Here is an 18,370-nt window from a genome sequence, read left to right as displayed (position 1 = left end):
CCCAGAAACTATTTCCCTACTCAAATACACACGTGCGTGCGTGCGTGTGTGCGCACGCGCAGTGTGCATATATATATGCACTCACGAGAGGGCACAGAGCGAGGAAAAGGGAAAGTTTGGCACAGCAAATAAGTTCATAGAGTGTTTGAAAGGCAGCTGGAAGTTTTAAAACATTTGATATTTATTATAGTTTTTTTCCCCCGCACACGTCTTGCTACATTTCATATTTTAGTTAAGCCTAAAAAAATCGAGTAAAATACACTTTACAATACATTTTGAATAATATAAACAGTCAGTCAAAATATCATAAAATTCTCATTATTTTTTTCAAAGTCCTTCCATCTGGTCGAATCGGCGTCTCTTAGCGATGTCTTAAGAGTTTTGGCGCATTTTGCTGCCACAAAGATGCGACTCTTCATACTAACGCAACTTGGTAAATGAACTCATCGGGCACAGAAAGTCTTTTGACCTGCAGTCACTCGGGTTGCAGTCACATTGGCCGTGTAAAACACTGGTGTGGGTTCACAGCAGCCACCTTCTCTCCAGCCCGGACCGTCCGCAGCTCTCCTCGGCGCACAGCGCTGACTCCGCACAAGGAAACCAACGGGGGAGTGTTAGGAAGGCGGTTTTTTTTTGTGTGTGTGTTCTCCCAAGATACGACATGCAGTTACAACCGACTTTCTGACCGACAGGGACCCCGACAGCCTCCTCTGTTTCTTCAGTGTTCGGTTTGGAGCAGACGGGACGCAGCGTCGTGGTGCGTTTCTCTCCACGAGACCCGACGCGTTTCCAAACGTCCTGACGCGCGGAGCGAAGCGACCAAGACATAAGTGATAGACCACATAAAAAAAAAAGGTGGACTGCCGTTCCGTGTAACATCTGAAACTGTCATAAATTGTGATGAAGAGTTTTTAGAAAATCTCCGACAGTTGAATCACGTCCAGTAGCGCACAGTACTGAAGAGGAGAAAGTTCCCCACTTGAGGGCGAAATCAGACTTTTTTGAAGACGCCAAGTTTTAGAAGTGCCAGGAGCCCCGGGGTCTGTCAGATACAACATGCAGCAATGGTAAATATGATCCTAAACTTCTGCTGACTTACAATAAGTTATTAACTCGAAATGATATTGTAGAGTAAATTAGGGCTTTTAGAACTTTTTCCCACTGTAGTGCTGCTCTGCCATCAGAACCCTTCAGAGCAGATACCAACGCATCCAAGTCTTCTTTTGAATGAGATTCGCCACGTTTGAAAGAAAATGATTTATTCCTCACTTGTTGCTTATTTTGACATTTTCTTGCTTTTCTTTCCTTTATTTCTTTTGCAAAAAATCATTTACCTTTTTAACTTAAGTGAACCCAATAAGGGCCTGTCTGCAAAAGAAAACTACAATGTGTGAAATGACAACAAATTAATCAACTGTCTCCCCCTGACAAGAGTTTTATAGTTTTTGTCTCACTTTTAAAGTAAAGCTTACAATGCTTTTCCACTTAACACAACGAAAAACTGTCATTTTAATCTTCATACGTAAAGACTGTGCTGTTAATTAATTCTCCATAGTAGCTTATATATTTCATATTGCAAACTTATAAAGAAGTGTCATAATTAAAGCTTTATGTAATATCTTCAGTTAGCAAACACACAAACATGTGGCTGAAAAAATATATTTGTTCTTAAATAATGATAATATTTATTTTATAGTCAGCTGTAAAATGGCAAAAGTTTTTTTCAGGCCTGAAATCCCTTCACTGAATATTCTGCTGCACTTTTTTTTTTTTAAAACAGAATTTCTTCTTGTGTTGCAGTATGCAGTACTTTATTGGTTTGTTGAAATCCACTGTCTTTCACTGTTTGATTTTTTGGTCAGTTTGTGGTAATAAATAAGTCTAGGCCTACTGGAAAAACAGACTTATTGGATTTTGATGAAGGCAAACACAAGAGAAAGTTATTTAAACACAAGTAAAAGTTATTTAGTTATTTCTTCTGAATGACATTTATTAGAGCAGAACAACACTTGGATTAAGTGCCACCCAGAGTGTTCCCCTCTCCATGTGCCCAGGTGTTATTGTTCATCTCCAAAGGAAAGTGTTCTCACTGCCAACCTGTGACAGTGAAACACAAGCAGGGGAACACGGAGGTATTTCATGTCAGTGTAAGACATTTCAGCCTGGATATATGCTTCAGGAAACAGGGAAAAGAGGGGGGAGAAGAAGAAGAAGAAGAAGAAGAAGAAGAAGAAGAAGAAGAAGGAGGGTAGGGAAAGAGAAAACAGGGAGATGTAGATTGAAATGACTGGTGCCAATTAAAAGCATTAAGAGTAGCTTCACACAGTCATCAGTGAGAATGTGTGAGGCTAATGTGCACCAGAGTGTTTTGTCCTGGTCAGAGTTTGTGTCAGGGATGTTTCATGAGTCTGAGCTGGTGCTGCTACTACACACAAGAATGCCAATTTACATTCCTCAAGTGTCATTTCATTACTTTTACCTCCATGCTGCTTTATCCTTGCCAGACCAGTCAGGGATCCCCATAAGTCACATTTCCATTGCTCCTTTTCATCCGTATGTTTATATTTCTCTCTTTATCATCCTCATGTGTACAGTAGTTTTTCCACTTATTATATATAAGTATTGGTGTGTTTGCTGTAGACAATGTAGTCATAAAAAACACCAAGTGATAAAAACAATAAAATGAAATTTGACACAAGAACCATAAATAAAATAAGAGGGAAAATGCTGAAGTAACTGTCCTCGTTATACGTTGGCTAGATGCCCCAGTTCAGCCTGGTGCTGATACGTGAGGTTAAAGAAAAAGTTAAAGTTGTCAGCGAGGCTGCAGCTAGGTCGTGATTCCTCTGGGTCTGTGGGAATCAGAGAGGGGAGAATGTATGAGCGAGTGTGTGTGGGGTGGGAGCCACTGGTTAGTCGGTTCAATAATCTGCTGGACAGGTAGGCCTGTGACGCCCCCCTTAGAGAGGCTGCTAATGAAGAGAAAGGCTGCTTAGTGGTGCTCTGCTCTGACCCCTCCAACCCTCCCTGTCCCCCCTGCTGGCTTCCTCTGATTACTGCTCATGTCGAGAACTCTTTCCTCCTCTTCTTCTCCCTCTACTGCATCCTCTTCATTTCCCTTGTTTTTTTTTTTTTTTTAATTTCTTTTATTTTTCATATTCCTTTTATCCTCTTTCTGAATCAGTGCTGAGTGTAAATAATCTATTGATAACTTACTCAGTTCGCGTTCCTTCTCTGTGTTAAAGGTTGTTGTTATTTTTTTATTTGCATATTTTTCACATCATTAATTTGAGGAAATAATTACTAATTGACCTTTAAGCTCTTGCTCGTTTTCTGTTTAAGTCGAGGCTCCGCTCTAGAGTCAAGTGTTTAAACAAAGAAGTGCACAAATGTGAGAAAGCAGAACAGGATGAAAAAATATTTTAGATTCGGGGAAATGTGTGCTTTCATTTCATTTTTTAATGTAATTTTTAAAATAATTTATTAACTTAATTATTAAGTAATAAAAATGTAGAAGATGGCTTTATTGTTTATTACTTTCCACCATTCCTGGAGAATGATTTGCTGACAGTATTACTAAACATTTTATAGTAAGGTTTAGGCACTGAAAGCACTTGGTTAAGTCTAAGGAAAGATGCCAAGAAGCAATTAATAGTCACTCATGCTGTTTTTTAAGCCATAGCACAATCTTTTCCTAACCCTAACCAATGCGTTTCTATTGCCAGAATGTAAAAATATAAAACAAATAATCAATTCTTGGATGAAAAATGACATTTCTTTACAACAAAATCAAGGAACAGATTACATTTACAGCAAACATAATTGGGTTTGCTGTGTTTTTTGCAAATACATGTAATTCCTGTGTGTCAGAGTTGCTCATTTCTCCAAGCGTGGTCATCAAAGTAACATTCTTCAATTGTTTTTATTTATGTACTATAGTGGGGTATTGCTGTACCAGTGTAGTCCAATAGTCCTCGCCTTCGGTCCTCAGCCCCACTAATCTCTCAAGTGACTGATAGTGTGTCTTGGCAATGACGGAAAAGGTAATATTTTGAAAGGGGGAGTGGGGTCATATACCTAGAGGTGACTTGAGATGAAAATCTCTGAACAAGATGCTGTAACCTAAGCTGTGGGCTTCAGCGACTAAACAGAGACACTGTGAAATGTTAAAACAAATTGGATCGCAGGACTCCTAATTTAATAAAGAGCACAGCGTGAGACTCACTTGATTTAGAACAATACACATATAGCAGACATAATTACATTTTTGTTCCTCAGCACACAAAGTAAGACACTAAATCCTCACACACTTACACTCACGCAAACTCTCAGTTTTCTTCATTTAGAAACGTGGTCTGTGCTCATGTGATTATTGAAAAAATGGAGTAAATAGCAGAAGGTAATGAGTAGGGTTCACAGCCGTTATGACATGAGCTTTTAAGATGTGTTTGAGCTTCACATAGATTGATATCTCTAAGGGGTTTTAATCTGCTAATAGTGATAGTGATAGCACTGTCTCTGTGGTGAGAGGATAGATCACACTTGGAAATGGCAGTAATCAGATTAAAATCCGTCTCAGAGTTACAAGCAGTGTTTAAACTGTAAGACGATACTTGTACTTACATATGTTGAATTTTTTTGTGTCTTTTTCCACTTATGCGCTTCATTTTACATTCTAATCCAAACACTATTATGTTACTTAAGGAAGGAATCAGGAAAACCTTCATCTTAAAACATGAACACACCCAGTGTGCGCAGAAGCCACACACTCCCATAGTCTTTATTTGTTTAAAGTGAGAAATGATAGAACACATTTTGCACAACTCAGCAGTTAGAAATACACTCCTGCTGCATTTTTTTTTCTTTCTGGACACAGTCATGATTTCTTACATTTTCAGGTTAAATTTAAGGTAGCCTTAATTGATTCTGTCCAGAACTAATTACTGGCAACTGTGTAAAATAAACACTTCAGTGTCACTGGGTGGCGAGTGTCCGATCGGTAGGGAAATTACATTTCACTTGTAATCCATACGTTCTTCAGCAGGGCCAGAATATAATTCATGTCGACGCTATAGAAATACCAGAGACGCTGGACCTGTGTAACGAACAGGAGTATAGTTGTAACCAAATGGCTCAGTTGGGAGGTATAGGGTTATGTGGTATAATTTATATTTTATAGCTCCCTCCTGCACTGACTGCACTCCAGAATAAAGTTGTTCGATTTTGTTCCATGAACAGTGAGTGAGAAAATCTGGGATTTCACTTGTGATGGGAACTCCAGACACCACTTTGTTCCTTGCTTTCTTCTTGTATTTTTTATTTTCCTGTTGAGTCTCATTTTTTACACAGATAAAAAAGTCTCTTAAATGCTTCTTCTAAACATAGTGTATATATTTGTTTGTATGACAGTATTTTTTTTTTCTTCTTGCGGGTGTGTGCATTTGTGGCTCATGCCCCAGTGACTCAAAAGGCATGGAAATATCTCCTCAAGGCATACAGAGTGATTTGATTAAAAGAGAATAATTTGGCCTAAAGGTGTCTTTTCTGTTCCCTCCAAAAAAGCTGGTGGAAGAAATCTGATATGACAAGATAAGTGGTGGCTCATGAAAAATTCCTGAGGACTGAGACGTAGCATGTTGACTTTGGACTTATTGCCCAGAGTGTCTAGTTCTTTGCTGGTAACTGTGCCTGACAATGTTATTTTTACCTGAACTGCCTTTGAAATGATTCCTTGGCTTCTCAGTCCCAAATTCTCTCATTTATAACCTGTTTATGTACTTTCCAAAGAATGGACAAAGTAAACTCCACACTTCATTCCAGACATTTTCTACTTTAGGCCTCTTTCAAAGTGCACTGAAGTACCCTTTACTGGGACAGCGACACCGAATGTTTTCCTGTATATTTTCATAAAATATATTTCATGCTTATTTAATAAGGAAACTGTTCATGGTGACTTAACCATACCGACGGTATTGAATATTTCACCTTTTAACATTTACTTAGGTTTATCCATTTACTCTGCAGAGGCTGTACACTGAATTTTATTTGCATGAAGGATAAGCTCAATAATCATCCTTCAGTACTGGCTACATATAGGTTTGTTTTGATCTTTTTTGTGTAAATGAAAAGGGAACTCAACAAATTACATGACCACCTGTGGTCAGTAGTCGCTTTTCCATTAACCGTCAAATTGAGCAAATATAACCTGCACATAAAAATTTACCTAATGGAAAAACGTCAATTTCACCAAAAGTCTCATTTTTCGATTAGAAGTTTTTGTGCTGGCAAGAGGTGGTTTTTCAGCTGTAGTGCAAATGGCATATCACGCAAAACTGCACTGGAAAGACCTTTTTTTTTTTTCGCAACTAGAGTCAGGTGAATTAAAAAATGGATTTTGACATATGTTACAACAAGCGAAGAAGAAGAAGTATGTGTGGACACACCAGGAAACCCGATCATTTTTTAATTTAGTACGAGATTGAGGGGTAATATATAACAATAATGAATATATCTGTAAATCAACACCATATTTACATTCGTCGCCATGTTTATAGAATGACTTCTCTTGTCATCTCGCGATAATAAATAAACAAACCATCGCATTTGTGATTTAATGGAAAAACCGACATTACGCACTTCTGTTTTTTCAACATTTAGTAAATATCGGTAAAGTTTTGCGCCAATGTCCAATGGAAAAGCGACTAGCGAGGGTTTTTTCTTGTTTCCTGATGTTGTGGTCTTGATGCTGCTTTGGTCAGTTTGACAAAAGCCTTTAAAACCTGTATATTTCTTTTTAGATGCTTTGTAACATTTCAACCCTGAGAAATTTAATGAAGATCCTACGCAAAAGAATGGAAACCACAACCTTTCTTTCAACAAAATGGTTTGATCATAAGATTTTTGTGCATGCTTATGTGTTTACAGGCAATTTGTGTTGGAGTGTCTTTTGTGCAGTAGGCTGGTTGTCGATATTAGCTAAATGCATTTCTTTAAATTTATTTTAGGCAGTAGAAACAGTAAGTGATAAGCTATCATGGAGCAAATGACCATGACTTAGAACTGATCCCAAGGTGCTACAGTGAAGCTTAAGTCTATGTTGTATGCACTCTATCAGGTGAACCACCAGGGCATCCCAGGTAACTCCTTTTCGAAGCCAACGGTCATTCTTGCACACTGTTACTGCTGTCCTTGAATATGTCTTTATTGAATATGACTGTGGTTCACAACACCTGCGATGCAATATGAGTTTTCCATCTTCTAGGGAATTTGCTGACCAAGGCTATAGAGCATTCCCTGCCCAGTGTTTCCAGCTGCAAAGGCCAAATAATGATGATGATGTTACTGCTGTAGAGGAGCAGAAGAGAGGCACTGACCTTGACTGTTGTTAGCTCAGAAATGCAGTTAGATAACATCAACAAATGATCCAGCAAAAAAAAAAAAAAAACTGACTTCAATACAAACTCCATGCAAAAAACTGCACAAAATACACACTTGATATTGAGCTTTAAGCTGTTAATAGCATAATATTCAAAGTTGACCCTAAACATAAAGTTTCAAAGTTAATCTTTACCCATAAGGACCCAGTGTGACATTTGTGACAGTTCCAAAACGAATTTTCTCTATATTTAACCATCCTTAAGTGGTTTATCACCATTTATTATAATATTATCTTCTGTATTTTGTGTTTTTTTTCAGTAAAAATGTGGTATTTTACTTTTAATTTACTTATCATGTAGATGTTCATAAAAGCTCAGAGTAAAGTTGAGGATTATAATATCAATATTAGAGAAAACTGAAGAAAAAGTAACTTTTTCAGCAAAATCTATCATTAACTGAACATAAACCCAGTGTCTCCATCCACTGTCGTTGATCCAATTCATGGGTTTTACCGGTGAATCAATGTTGTAGAAGATGATGGTGTTTCCACGGTAACTGTGGAGCCTCTGAACGTCCAAATGGGTCATATCTTATGACCATGAAAAGATGATAAACTGTGTTTTACACCAATTATTTACATGGATTAGTGGATCAACAGGGATTAAACAGTTTATATCAGTAGATAATTTTGGTAGATGGTCGATGTTTGTGTCTTAATGGGTTAAACATAAAACATTTGGTTATATATTCTACACTGTATTTCAAACCAGTAAAACATCCACCTGCTCAACTTCAAATATTGGCTGGTTTTTGTGACGGAATTATTCAACACTTTTTGGATAGGTGTAAGCACTGAAAACTCTTGGTCAGGTTAAGAAAATATAATAGAGATTGGTTTAATAGAGTCGGCAGACATGATGAAATATGACTCACAATTCATTTATTCATACTTTAACTTAACAATGATCTTTTCCTAACCAAGAGTGCTTTCATTGCACAATCCTTAACACCTATGGGAGCCAAGTCGCAGAATCTTTATCAGTATTTTGTAAATCATTCATCTACCTGAACTGCTTTCTGCTTATAGAGGAAAAAGCAAAAAAAGTCGCAGATTTTTTTCTAACAAATTTCTAGGCAACAAAATTAAGACACTGGCTATGGTTGAAGCAAAAGATACTGCATTTACATTAGAATTGTATGTTTTATAATTGTACACAGTTGTTACGTTCTGGGGCACCTTTTTCCCCTTTGTCTTTTGTGGGTTTTTCTATAATACTTAGTTTATTTTATTAAGTAATCATTGCTCCCTCCTTATTGGTATTCTTGCCTTTATAATATTTTAGTATTATATTTCATATTTAGTGTTCTTTTGGTAAACAGCTAATTCATTTCCTGTGATCTCAGAGGTTATAAATTGGCCACTGGCACTAGGCTCTCTCTCTCTCTGCCTCACCTCCTGGTCCTGCTCTGACGCCAGGGTCCAGAACGTGCACCAAAATGCGTCTGCTGTCCTGAAGCATCATGTTGGCTGCGCCTTAACTCTTTTTGTTAGCCTTTGCTTTTTATTTTGACCGGTTGAGGCCAGACGTCATGTTTTTTGCTCTCCTTTTTGACAGGATTTAGTTGCGGGTCGTGTTCGATAGTTTAGGGGTAGCAGTATGTGGTCAGTTCCTATGGTCCTGTACAGGGTTGGTCTGACCCACATAATGTCCTTTTGTTAAGTTGGTCGGCTCACCTTGGTCTTTGTTTTTTGAAACTTTGTTCTTTTTTTTTTTGTGTAGGGCATGGGAATGATTAAAGGTGGGGTATGAGATCTTAGAAAAACAGTTCGAGCAAGCTACATTTTGAAAATACTCAATTCAAAAGTCCAAACCCCTTTCTTCAGACATCTCCCTGAAGACACGCCTCCAGAGTACTGGCACGCGCAATGCTTGGTCTCAAGGGTTCACGAGCGCTGCACAGCAACAATTTGTCCAGCTCTGGTGGCCCCGGCTCCGGGGGCCCTGATCCATGCATACCTCATTCAGTCTCCTCCAACACCTCTGCTCTTACAGAACAGCCCCAGTTCATACCTGTCTGGCTAACATTACATTTTCTAGTGATTCATGTTAGTGACAAAACAGTTTGCCGGTTAACTTTCCATCCTAATATAACTAATGCCACATTTCCGCTGCGTGGTACCGGCTCGACTCGACTCGGCATGGCCTTTTTGCATTTCCATTACGAAAAAGGACCTGGAATCTGGTACCTGGTACTAGTTTTTTGGTATCACCTCCACCGAGGTTCCAAGCGATACTAAACTGTGACGTGTAAACACTGCAGACCACTGATTGGTCAGACAGTTTTCTCTGTGACACGCCGTTTTACAAAAAATAGATGCGGAAGTGGACAGTAAATATAGCGGTACATTAATCCACTTGATTACAGCCCAAAACTACACCATGGTCGGTCGAGGAGATTCAGTCTTTGGTGGTTGACGTAAAAATTCAGACGAGACAACACGCAATAAGCGAGCTTATCAGCAACTCTCTGAGCAGACGACACGGAAATAACGCGCTGCATCGTTATTACGTCCAGGTACTGTAAAGTCAGTAGTATCCTGTAATGGACACGGTCTCCAGGAATACCTAGTCGAGTTAAGCCGAGCCGAGCTGAGTCGAGTCGAGCTGGTTCCACGTAGTGCAAACATGGCATAACATAGCTAAGCTCTGGCGCTGGCGTCATTTCCTGTACAAGTGCTCCAAGCCTCTGAGAATGCACGATTCATGCCGAAAGAGGGGTACGCGCAGAAGGGGGTGGGGGGTGGGACAAATGGCAGTTGAGTTTGACAGACATATCACCGTTCAATCATTTCGATCGGGCGCTTAAAACAACTGGATGGTGTTTTTTCAGTCCTATCCATTCCACAGGTGACTACATTTTTTAAATTTTTGTGTTAGAGCATTTAATTAATTGCAATCGGAGTGTGAAGGGGATTTTAAGCAATATAGTAAAAAAATGCTCCAAGAAAACATCTCGCACCCCACCTTTAAATAGGAAAAATCAATCCCTAACCTTAACAACTAAAAATAAAGAGCTTTACCATTTGAATCCTTTTGTCTCCTGTGTCCTCTGTTAAATATGTTAGAACCTTCGGGCCATAACAACTGTATCATTTCTGAGAGATTGTGTTAAGCATGTGTGGATGTCCCCTCGTTGAAACTGTCTCAGTGGCTGTAGGACGACATTTCAAATAACTGTACGTCAGCTTTTTTTGTTGCCCTTTAATGCTAGAATGGAGATAAAACAATGTGTGGCAGTTGTGTTGACACTTTTTTCCTTTTGTTCTGTTTTACTTTGAAATTCATATGAGTATCCTTCAACAAGCCCATACCGCTTTCCACTAATGTTTGGTGAACATTTTTCTTGGATATGGACCCTTCATGAGTCCAGGTGTTGGGATTTATGCAGGGTTTGTGCTCCTCATAAACCCATATAAACCTCCTGTTCTGTGAAAACCCTGGTTACCTCTAGAAAGCAGAAGAGAGGGTTTGGTTGTTTGGCCTGCTTTCAGTGTCCACCTAAACTTTGCTATTCCCTGGCTTCTCTCTAAATGTGCAAACTGATTCTTAAAGCTGCGGGAGACTTGCGTGACCAATTTTTCATCAAATCTGTAAAACCTCAGTCATAGCCAAAGTATCACGAATCTTTAAGTCTTTCTGTGATTACTCACCTGAATCCCTTGCATCACGGTGAACAATTTCGAAGTACCATCCACCATAAACAAACCATTTGTTTACAAACAGAACTAGTAGGTAACTCGGGCATCTTCAGAATTATGTCGTGACGTGCATTGTGGGAAACGGAGGTTCGCGCAGCCACCTGGCAGTGGCAGCTGCGACAGACACGACGTGGAAACGGCAGGAGCTCCCTTCCCTCTCTCTATGCATATTCCTCCAGCCGTTTCTGCGTTGCGTTTGTTTCATCCATATAATATCATATGGTTGCATTGCTGCTGCAGCTGCTAGGTGGCTGCACGAACCTTCATTTCCCACAATGCACGCCACAGCAAAATTCCGAGGATACTCGAGTTACCTCCTGGCTCTGTTCGTAAACACATAGTTTGTTTATGGTGGATGGCACTTCGAAATTGTTCACCACGATACAAGAGATTCAGGTGAGTAATCACAGAAAGACTTGCAGATTTGTGATACTTAGGCTATGGCTGAGGTTTTACAGATTTGATGAAAAATTGGTCACAAAAGTCTCCCGCACCTTTAATTGTGTCTGTGACTCCTAACCTTGTTGGTGTCAGAGCAACGAATTTGTCAAATTTGCAAATCTGCATTTGCAAATATAAATCTACCTGTACAGTATAAAATGGAAAAAGTTATATTGTGCTAAGATTTGTTCAATTTTAGAATATTCTCTGGGTTAAATATCTGCTGTAATAGAGGAGGATATATAGGCAATACTCATTTTTGATTCTTCTTACTATAAATAAGAATAGTCAGTAGTTGTTTTGTATCCAATAACATTTTTCTTTTAGTTTTCTTTTGCATTTTTTATGTTTTAAAAATTTCAGGCAATATTAAAGATGTGTTAGTTTAAGAAATCCTTGTTTTAATCCCAGGCTACACATAACAAATTCTTTCGAAAGAGCTTAGATACAAAAATTAAATATGCATTCAAGTGCTTAAGCACTTAACTTTTGGTAGATACATTTTGTACAGCAATGAAGACAACAATGAGAGAACATATTCTAATGCTGAACCTATATGATCTATCTGTGCATTACTATCTATTAGTCCATCACTTAACCCTTAAAGATCCCAACATCCACCGTCGACCAAAAGCATCTACTGATCTAAACTGTTTAATACTTTTTGATCCACTAATTTTATCGATACATGCAAATAATTGGTGTAAAATGCAGTTTGTCATCTTTTTATGGTCATCAGATGCGACCCATTTGGACGTTCAAAGGCTCCGTAGCAAACGTGGAAACACTGTCATCTTCTACAACATTGATTCACCAGTAAAACCCATGGAGTTGGATCAATGACAGTGGATGGACACACTGGGTTTATGTTCAGTTATTGATAGATTTTTCTGAAAAAGGAAATTTTTCTTCAGTTTTCTCTAATATTGATATAATATTCCTCAACTTCGCTCTGAGCTTTTGTGAACATCTACATGATTAGTAAATTAAATGTTGTAAAATACCAGATTTTCACTGAAATCATCAATGACAGTCGTTGGAAACATTTATTTTAACATGCAGTTATCGAAATCTTTGCTGGAAAAGTCACTTTTTCTTCAGTTTTCTCTGTTTTAATATAATAACCTTTGAATTTAATGAGTATTCATGAGCATTTATATGTGATTTACAGTGAAAAATGCAAAAATACAGAGGATATATTATGATAAATGATGATACATCTTCTAAGTAAAGGTGAAATAGAGAGAAAAATCATTTGGGAACTGCCACAAAATTAGCACTGCGTCTTTATGGGTTAAATGAAACTTAGTCCTCATTTACATCTCTGAGTATGTGACAGACTGTGTGTTTTCTTATAACCACTTAAATTATTTTTTAATACAAACACAACTGTTACAGTATAGAGTTTATTTCCAGCTCTTATCTGGCTTTTAGAATGGCAAGTTAATGTTTGAGTATGGGTAACTTTTGTCTGTCTATTTATGTCGGTGTGTACGAGTGTGTGTAGCCTGGGTCAGGGGGGAGCCATAGTTACCTTGGGTTTCCAATACTTTCTCATCAGGTTTTATCTCACAATAATTATTACCTGAATGTACTGATAATATCTCGGGCACAGCTATAACCTTGCAGGATGAATGTATAATTTCACTTCTATTACCCATCTGTAAAGTAGAGTTTGGACTTTATCCTTGTCTGAGTTATGTCTTTCAATGTCTTGAATACTGCCTTCAGAAATTAACGAGGTTTTCAGTGCATTGTGTATGAGTTCATAATATTTATGTGCCCAGTGGAAGTATCCATACATCAAGTATCAAGTAAATCTTGGACATCTTACATTTTAGCCACTGCAGCCTGTGTTATGTACCTAAACATGGCCAAAACTTACCAGTGGTGGCCTTGATTATAAGTTGTGATGACTTTAAAGGGGTCATATTTTGCTAAACCCACTTTTATTAGTCTTTGGTACATTTATTTGTGTATTTGGGGACACTAACATTTCAAAAAGTTGGAACCTGAACCCTCCAGATGCTGCAAAGCTGTCTTTATATTCATTCTAGCAAATATCGAGTGGATTTCTACAACCTTTTTCAATTCCTGCTTAATTTATTACATTTTATAACTAGTTGCGTCACGACATTTATACATATAAGGTCAAAACTTCTGACGAACATTTCTCCGAGTACGACATAACTGTTTATCAGTAGCAGTGGTTGTAGTTCATACTGAAAATATGTCCAAACTTTGAACTGATTACCTAAAACGTTCAGTTGTTTGTTGTATTAACGAACACAAGTGGCTGAACGAGACATAAAGCAAGGTCAATAACCTGGAGGGGGTGGGGTGTGAAGTGGCTCAATTGCATTTAAAGGACCAGCGCTCAAAACGACCTTTCTGGTGTCACTACTCAGAAATAGGGTTGAAGATGGACCTGTGGAGTTGAATTAATGAAGAATTCAGAGCCAAGCAGAACTTATTATAGCAGATTTAAAATGCATAATTCCATTAAAAAAAAGCAAAAATATCACTCCTTTAAATCAACTCATAGGCAAGTTGCAGAAAGGATATGGATAGAAATAATATTTATTTTGAGAATGTTAGGAGTCTAAAGCAGCTATGTGCTGTTTAGCTCAAGTCCTTTTTTCTTTACATTGGAGTGAAAACAAAGTCAGCTTAATGTACTGAGATACAGGAGTCATTTTATTGAAATACAAAGATACTGGATTGCATAATAAAACTAACATGCCAAGAAAAATGTAATATTACCCACACTCACTATCTTGGTTGGGATTCTGGCATTTGTTAATCATTATTTTGGCAAGTAAAAATGATTTTATTTGATTACTGGTGTAGGTGATCTCTAATGTGATAAGTCCTAAAAGGAAGAGGGTGTCAGAACAAAACTTAGGTGGTACAAATCAACATACTACATACTACATAATCTGGTGTATTTAAGACTATGCAGTAGCTGAGTTGGCTGGCCTAAATCTGCTATTGCCGTCACCGTTAGATAACATGAAAAAGCATTATCAGAACAAACTGAATGAGCTTCTTCATATAGAACATCCAGAGGTGACAAAAGCGAACTCAGCACTCGCTTAACACCAAAATTCCCACAAGGCAGTTATATTTTTACATCTGTGTAAGTTCTCATTTGCCCAGGTCATTGTTCTTCTTGGTGATTCTTCTTTTTCAGTTCTGTATGAACTGAAGAAGTCTCTTGGATGAGAGACAAAACGTTTTCAAAAGAGCTAAACAAGTCCAGTTGAACATATTTTTTTATATTTGTATTTTTTGGTGATATGATAACTTAACTGGTGACACAGTGGTGCGGTGGATAGCACTCATGCCTCACACACAGCAAGAAGGTCCTGGGTTCCATTCCAACACCAGTTTATGGGGGTGGAACCTTTCTGTGTGGAGTTTGCATGTTCTCTCTGGGTACTCTAGGCTTCCTCCCACCATCTAAAGACATGCACTGATAGGTTAATTGGTTAATCTAAACTGCCCATAGGTGTGAATGTGAGAGTGATTGGATGTCAAGTAGCTGGGATAGGCTCCAGTGACCCATGTGACCCTTGTGAGGATAAAGCAGGTTCAGATAATGAATGAGTGATAACTTAACCACACAAAAGCACAGTAATATGTTATCAGGATGGCCCTATGCCTCTGTTAGAGCCACATTCATGTGCACCATAATGGATGTTAACTACATTTTGTTACATTTTGATGAAATGATTGGTAGTGTCAAGGTAATGGTGATGGGGGCTCAAGTAAAATTCCTCATAGGACCCCATAAAGGTGAGGGGCAGCCCACTGTGTTGCCATTATGAGGCTCACAACTATGAACCTCTCACTATATTGTCTTCAAAGGAATATGTTTTGTGGGAACCATAAATAACAGTGCACATTCATTGCTGCTGAAATATTATAATCTAGGCTAAAGTAGCAAAGCAAACAACTAGCAGCATGACACATGCAGCTAGCATGTGTTAAAAATGTTTGAAAAATGTATTTTGCATAGAAAGTTCACTAACTGTTATGAAAGACTTGTGTCAAGATTGTGTCCATTCATGTTTGTTGTGGTTCTTGACCTCATGGTTTGATGAATAGCTTCCGCGCAGGAGATCTGATTTGACTGATTAGATCTACTGAAAACTCCCTTTTAGCCTAATGCCACATATTACTGAGCGTGACATCAACCCTTGTGTGTCTTAATCAAGTCATATCTCCAGGGGATTGGAAGTTTTAATTGATTATTCTACATTCACTGAACTGCACTGTGCCATGCAGTATCACCGCAAACCTGTATGACATGTTGGAAGTCCTACCCTGTCATTGTTGGTGACAAAGGTGCTATTTAAGGTGATAATCATAGTAATTAAGCAGTCTATGGATGATGGGATTTGGTGTGTTTGTTTGTGTCTTAGTACACTTTTCCTGTTTAAGGGAAACCTAACCCTTATAAACTCTGTGTGAAGGGCTGTATGTGTGTGTATGCTTCTGTGGATATGATTATATCGTGTGTATGTGTGTGTGTGTGTGTGTTTGTGGCTGTGTGTGTTTTTGGAGCTTAGGGGGAAATCTGCTGACAGGTAGTGTGTCAAGAGGGGGACAGTGGTGCTTTTGAGACAGACACAAGAGACGAGTCTCAGGGAGAGTGAGAGAGAAAGAGGGCCTCTTTCATGTGACTCTGCATTCCACCAAGGCACAGGCAGGGAGAGGCACAAGACGAGACATGCGTCCCCCCCTCGTCACTCCCTCTGCCGCTCTTCCCCCACTGCACCCGCTGTCCCGCCCTCCCCCTTTTCCACATCCAGCCTCCACCCCGTCTGCCGGTGACCTTAACATTTATCAAAGAACCCCATGCTGGAATTCCTCCTCAGCATCTGTGTCCTGGTGAGAGACTGAGGTGAACACACACATGTATGACACAGGGACTCACACACACAAACGCCCCGTCGCAGACCAATCTGTTTTGAATATTGTGTCGCTGTGGAGGGGCTGTCCTTGTTGTTGCCTGAGCTAAGGAGCCTGGCCTCGAGACAAACACACAGAGACGCGGACACATGCTTGCACACACATTCCCTCTCCTCCTTCTTGTTTCTTTATTGTACCTCCTGTCACTTTGTCCTATTCATTTAACCTTTCATTAGAGCCAGCAGACAGCCCTGTGTGTGTCTGCACAGCTTCAGGAACAATGCCAAAAAAGCCCCACTGTCATAGTTATTAGATTCCTCTGGCCCCCTTTTACCCCGGCAACTCAATATTAAGAGAGGTAGAGTGAAAGAGGGGAGGCTGGATCAGGGAGAAAAAGGGGAAAAGGGACAAAAAGGGAGTGCGTGGTTGAGACTGCCGCCCAACTCCTATGGTGAGAGATCCTCTTGACTTCTCAAGGACATGTGCCACATGTTGATAGCGGACAGGTCTCAAACAGAGAAAGGAAGGGGATGTTAGCCATGACAGAAAAAAGGACAGACAGACAGACAGAGAGGAGGGGACAGGGGTTGTGTGACTGCCTTGTGCTGTGGCAAAGCAGCAACACCCTAGAGGAGTTGAGCTGAAAACACTAACAGTTTGTGGAGGAACTGAGGGGTCAGGAGGAGCAGTCTGGTCCCCAAGGAAGGACAGACCCCCCCCTCTGCTCTTCTGTTGCCTATCTGTCTCATGTTCTTTCTCCTTTCAAACATTGTAAAGTGAAGAGAACCAGCATTTTGTGATCTCTAACATGAGAGTATTATTAATGAGGATAAAGGAAAGGTTGTTTAATCCATTGTATACTTTATAAATTAGGGTGATACAAATTATGGCACTGTATTTAGACATTGGCCTAAATGTGATTTGAAAGGGGACTGAATAAATGAGAGCTCAGTCCAAAACCACTGCAATGCATTTCCATCCGGCTGTTTTCAATTTGTGCATAAAGGGAGGTGAAAATCATAAACTTTTTCTAAAAAATCAAATATTTCAATGTGTTCCAAGTGTAAAAAAAACCTTCATCTTTGGGACAGATGGAGAAGTGAATAATAATGTGTGTTTGCAGGTGTGGAGTCACAAACAAACGGCAATGTTCTTAGAATTAACACAAGAAGCAAGTATAAATACCATATTAGATTGGAAGCTGTGACATCCCACCATGTATGCTTAGCTGCAGAAACAACTGTTTGATAAAGACAAAATCAAGGAAAATTCTGAGAAGCAAGTGGAGGAGTTTCAAACAAGCTACAAGAGTGAGATGTGACCAAAGTTAGCAAGATGTCTTCAGGTTTTTGACAAAAAAGACTTAGCACTGAGACACTACTAGGTTTTAATCTGTGGTCTTTTTCATCACTGTGTATTGTGTCTTATTGTTTTATGCATATTTATGGTACTTGACGAACTTGTTTCTATCTTACAATTTAATCATGCTTTTAGATGTAAAGCACTTTAGGCTTCTTTATGTTGTTGTGAAGTGCTAGTGCTATATAAATTAACTTTGATTTGATTTGATTGAGAATGTATGAAATTCTGGGTCAAATAACCTTTGATTAGATCTATCAAGCCATGATGTTGAACCATCTCTTAATGTTCAGTCTAAATATTCACATAAGCAGCAGTACATGACTAATTTGGACTGACTGTTGTCTTCAAACAATAACAAAAATTAATAATATATTCTGAAGGCACTTTCACACCTACTTCATTTGGTCTGGACTTAGGACTTTCCAGTTGATTCAACCTAATGTGTGTTTGGTGTGGACCAAACAGCTGGTCCACAGTCCAACCAAAAGAAGACAACTCCATCTGAATCAGCCC

At 38.9% G+C, this 18,370-nt stretch overlaps 1 protein-coding gene across 1 annotated transcript in view; it reads left to right on the top strand.

Annotated features, from left to right (window-relative positions):
• Positions 1 to 601: 601 nt before the first annotated feature.
• The window catches only part of bnc2 (basonuclin zinc finger protein 2), a 219,509-nt gene continuing 201,740 nt past the window's right edge, over positions 602 to 18,370 (top strand). Inside the window, exon 1 of the mRNA XM_030145569.1 lies at positions 602 to 1,067. Within this exon, the coding sequence (XP_030001429.1) occupies positions 1,065 to 1,067 (3 nt within the window). The 5' untranslated portion in view covers positions 602 to 1,064. The remainder of the gene's footprint in view (positions 1,068 to 18,370) is intronic.

This window comes from Sphaeramia orbicularis, chromosome 1 (genome assembly GCF_902148855.1).
Source record: "Sphaeramia orbicularis chromosome 1, fSphaOr1.1, whole genome shotgun sequence".
NCBI classification, from domain to species: domain Eukaryota; kingdom Metazoa; phylum Chordata; class Actinopteri; order Kurtiformes; family Apogonidae; genus Sphaeramia; species Sphaeramia orbicularis.
Note: the sequence above shows the minus strand (reverse complement) of the source record. Positions and strands in the feature narration are given on the sequence as shown.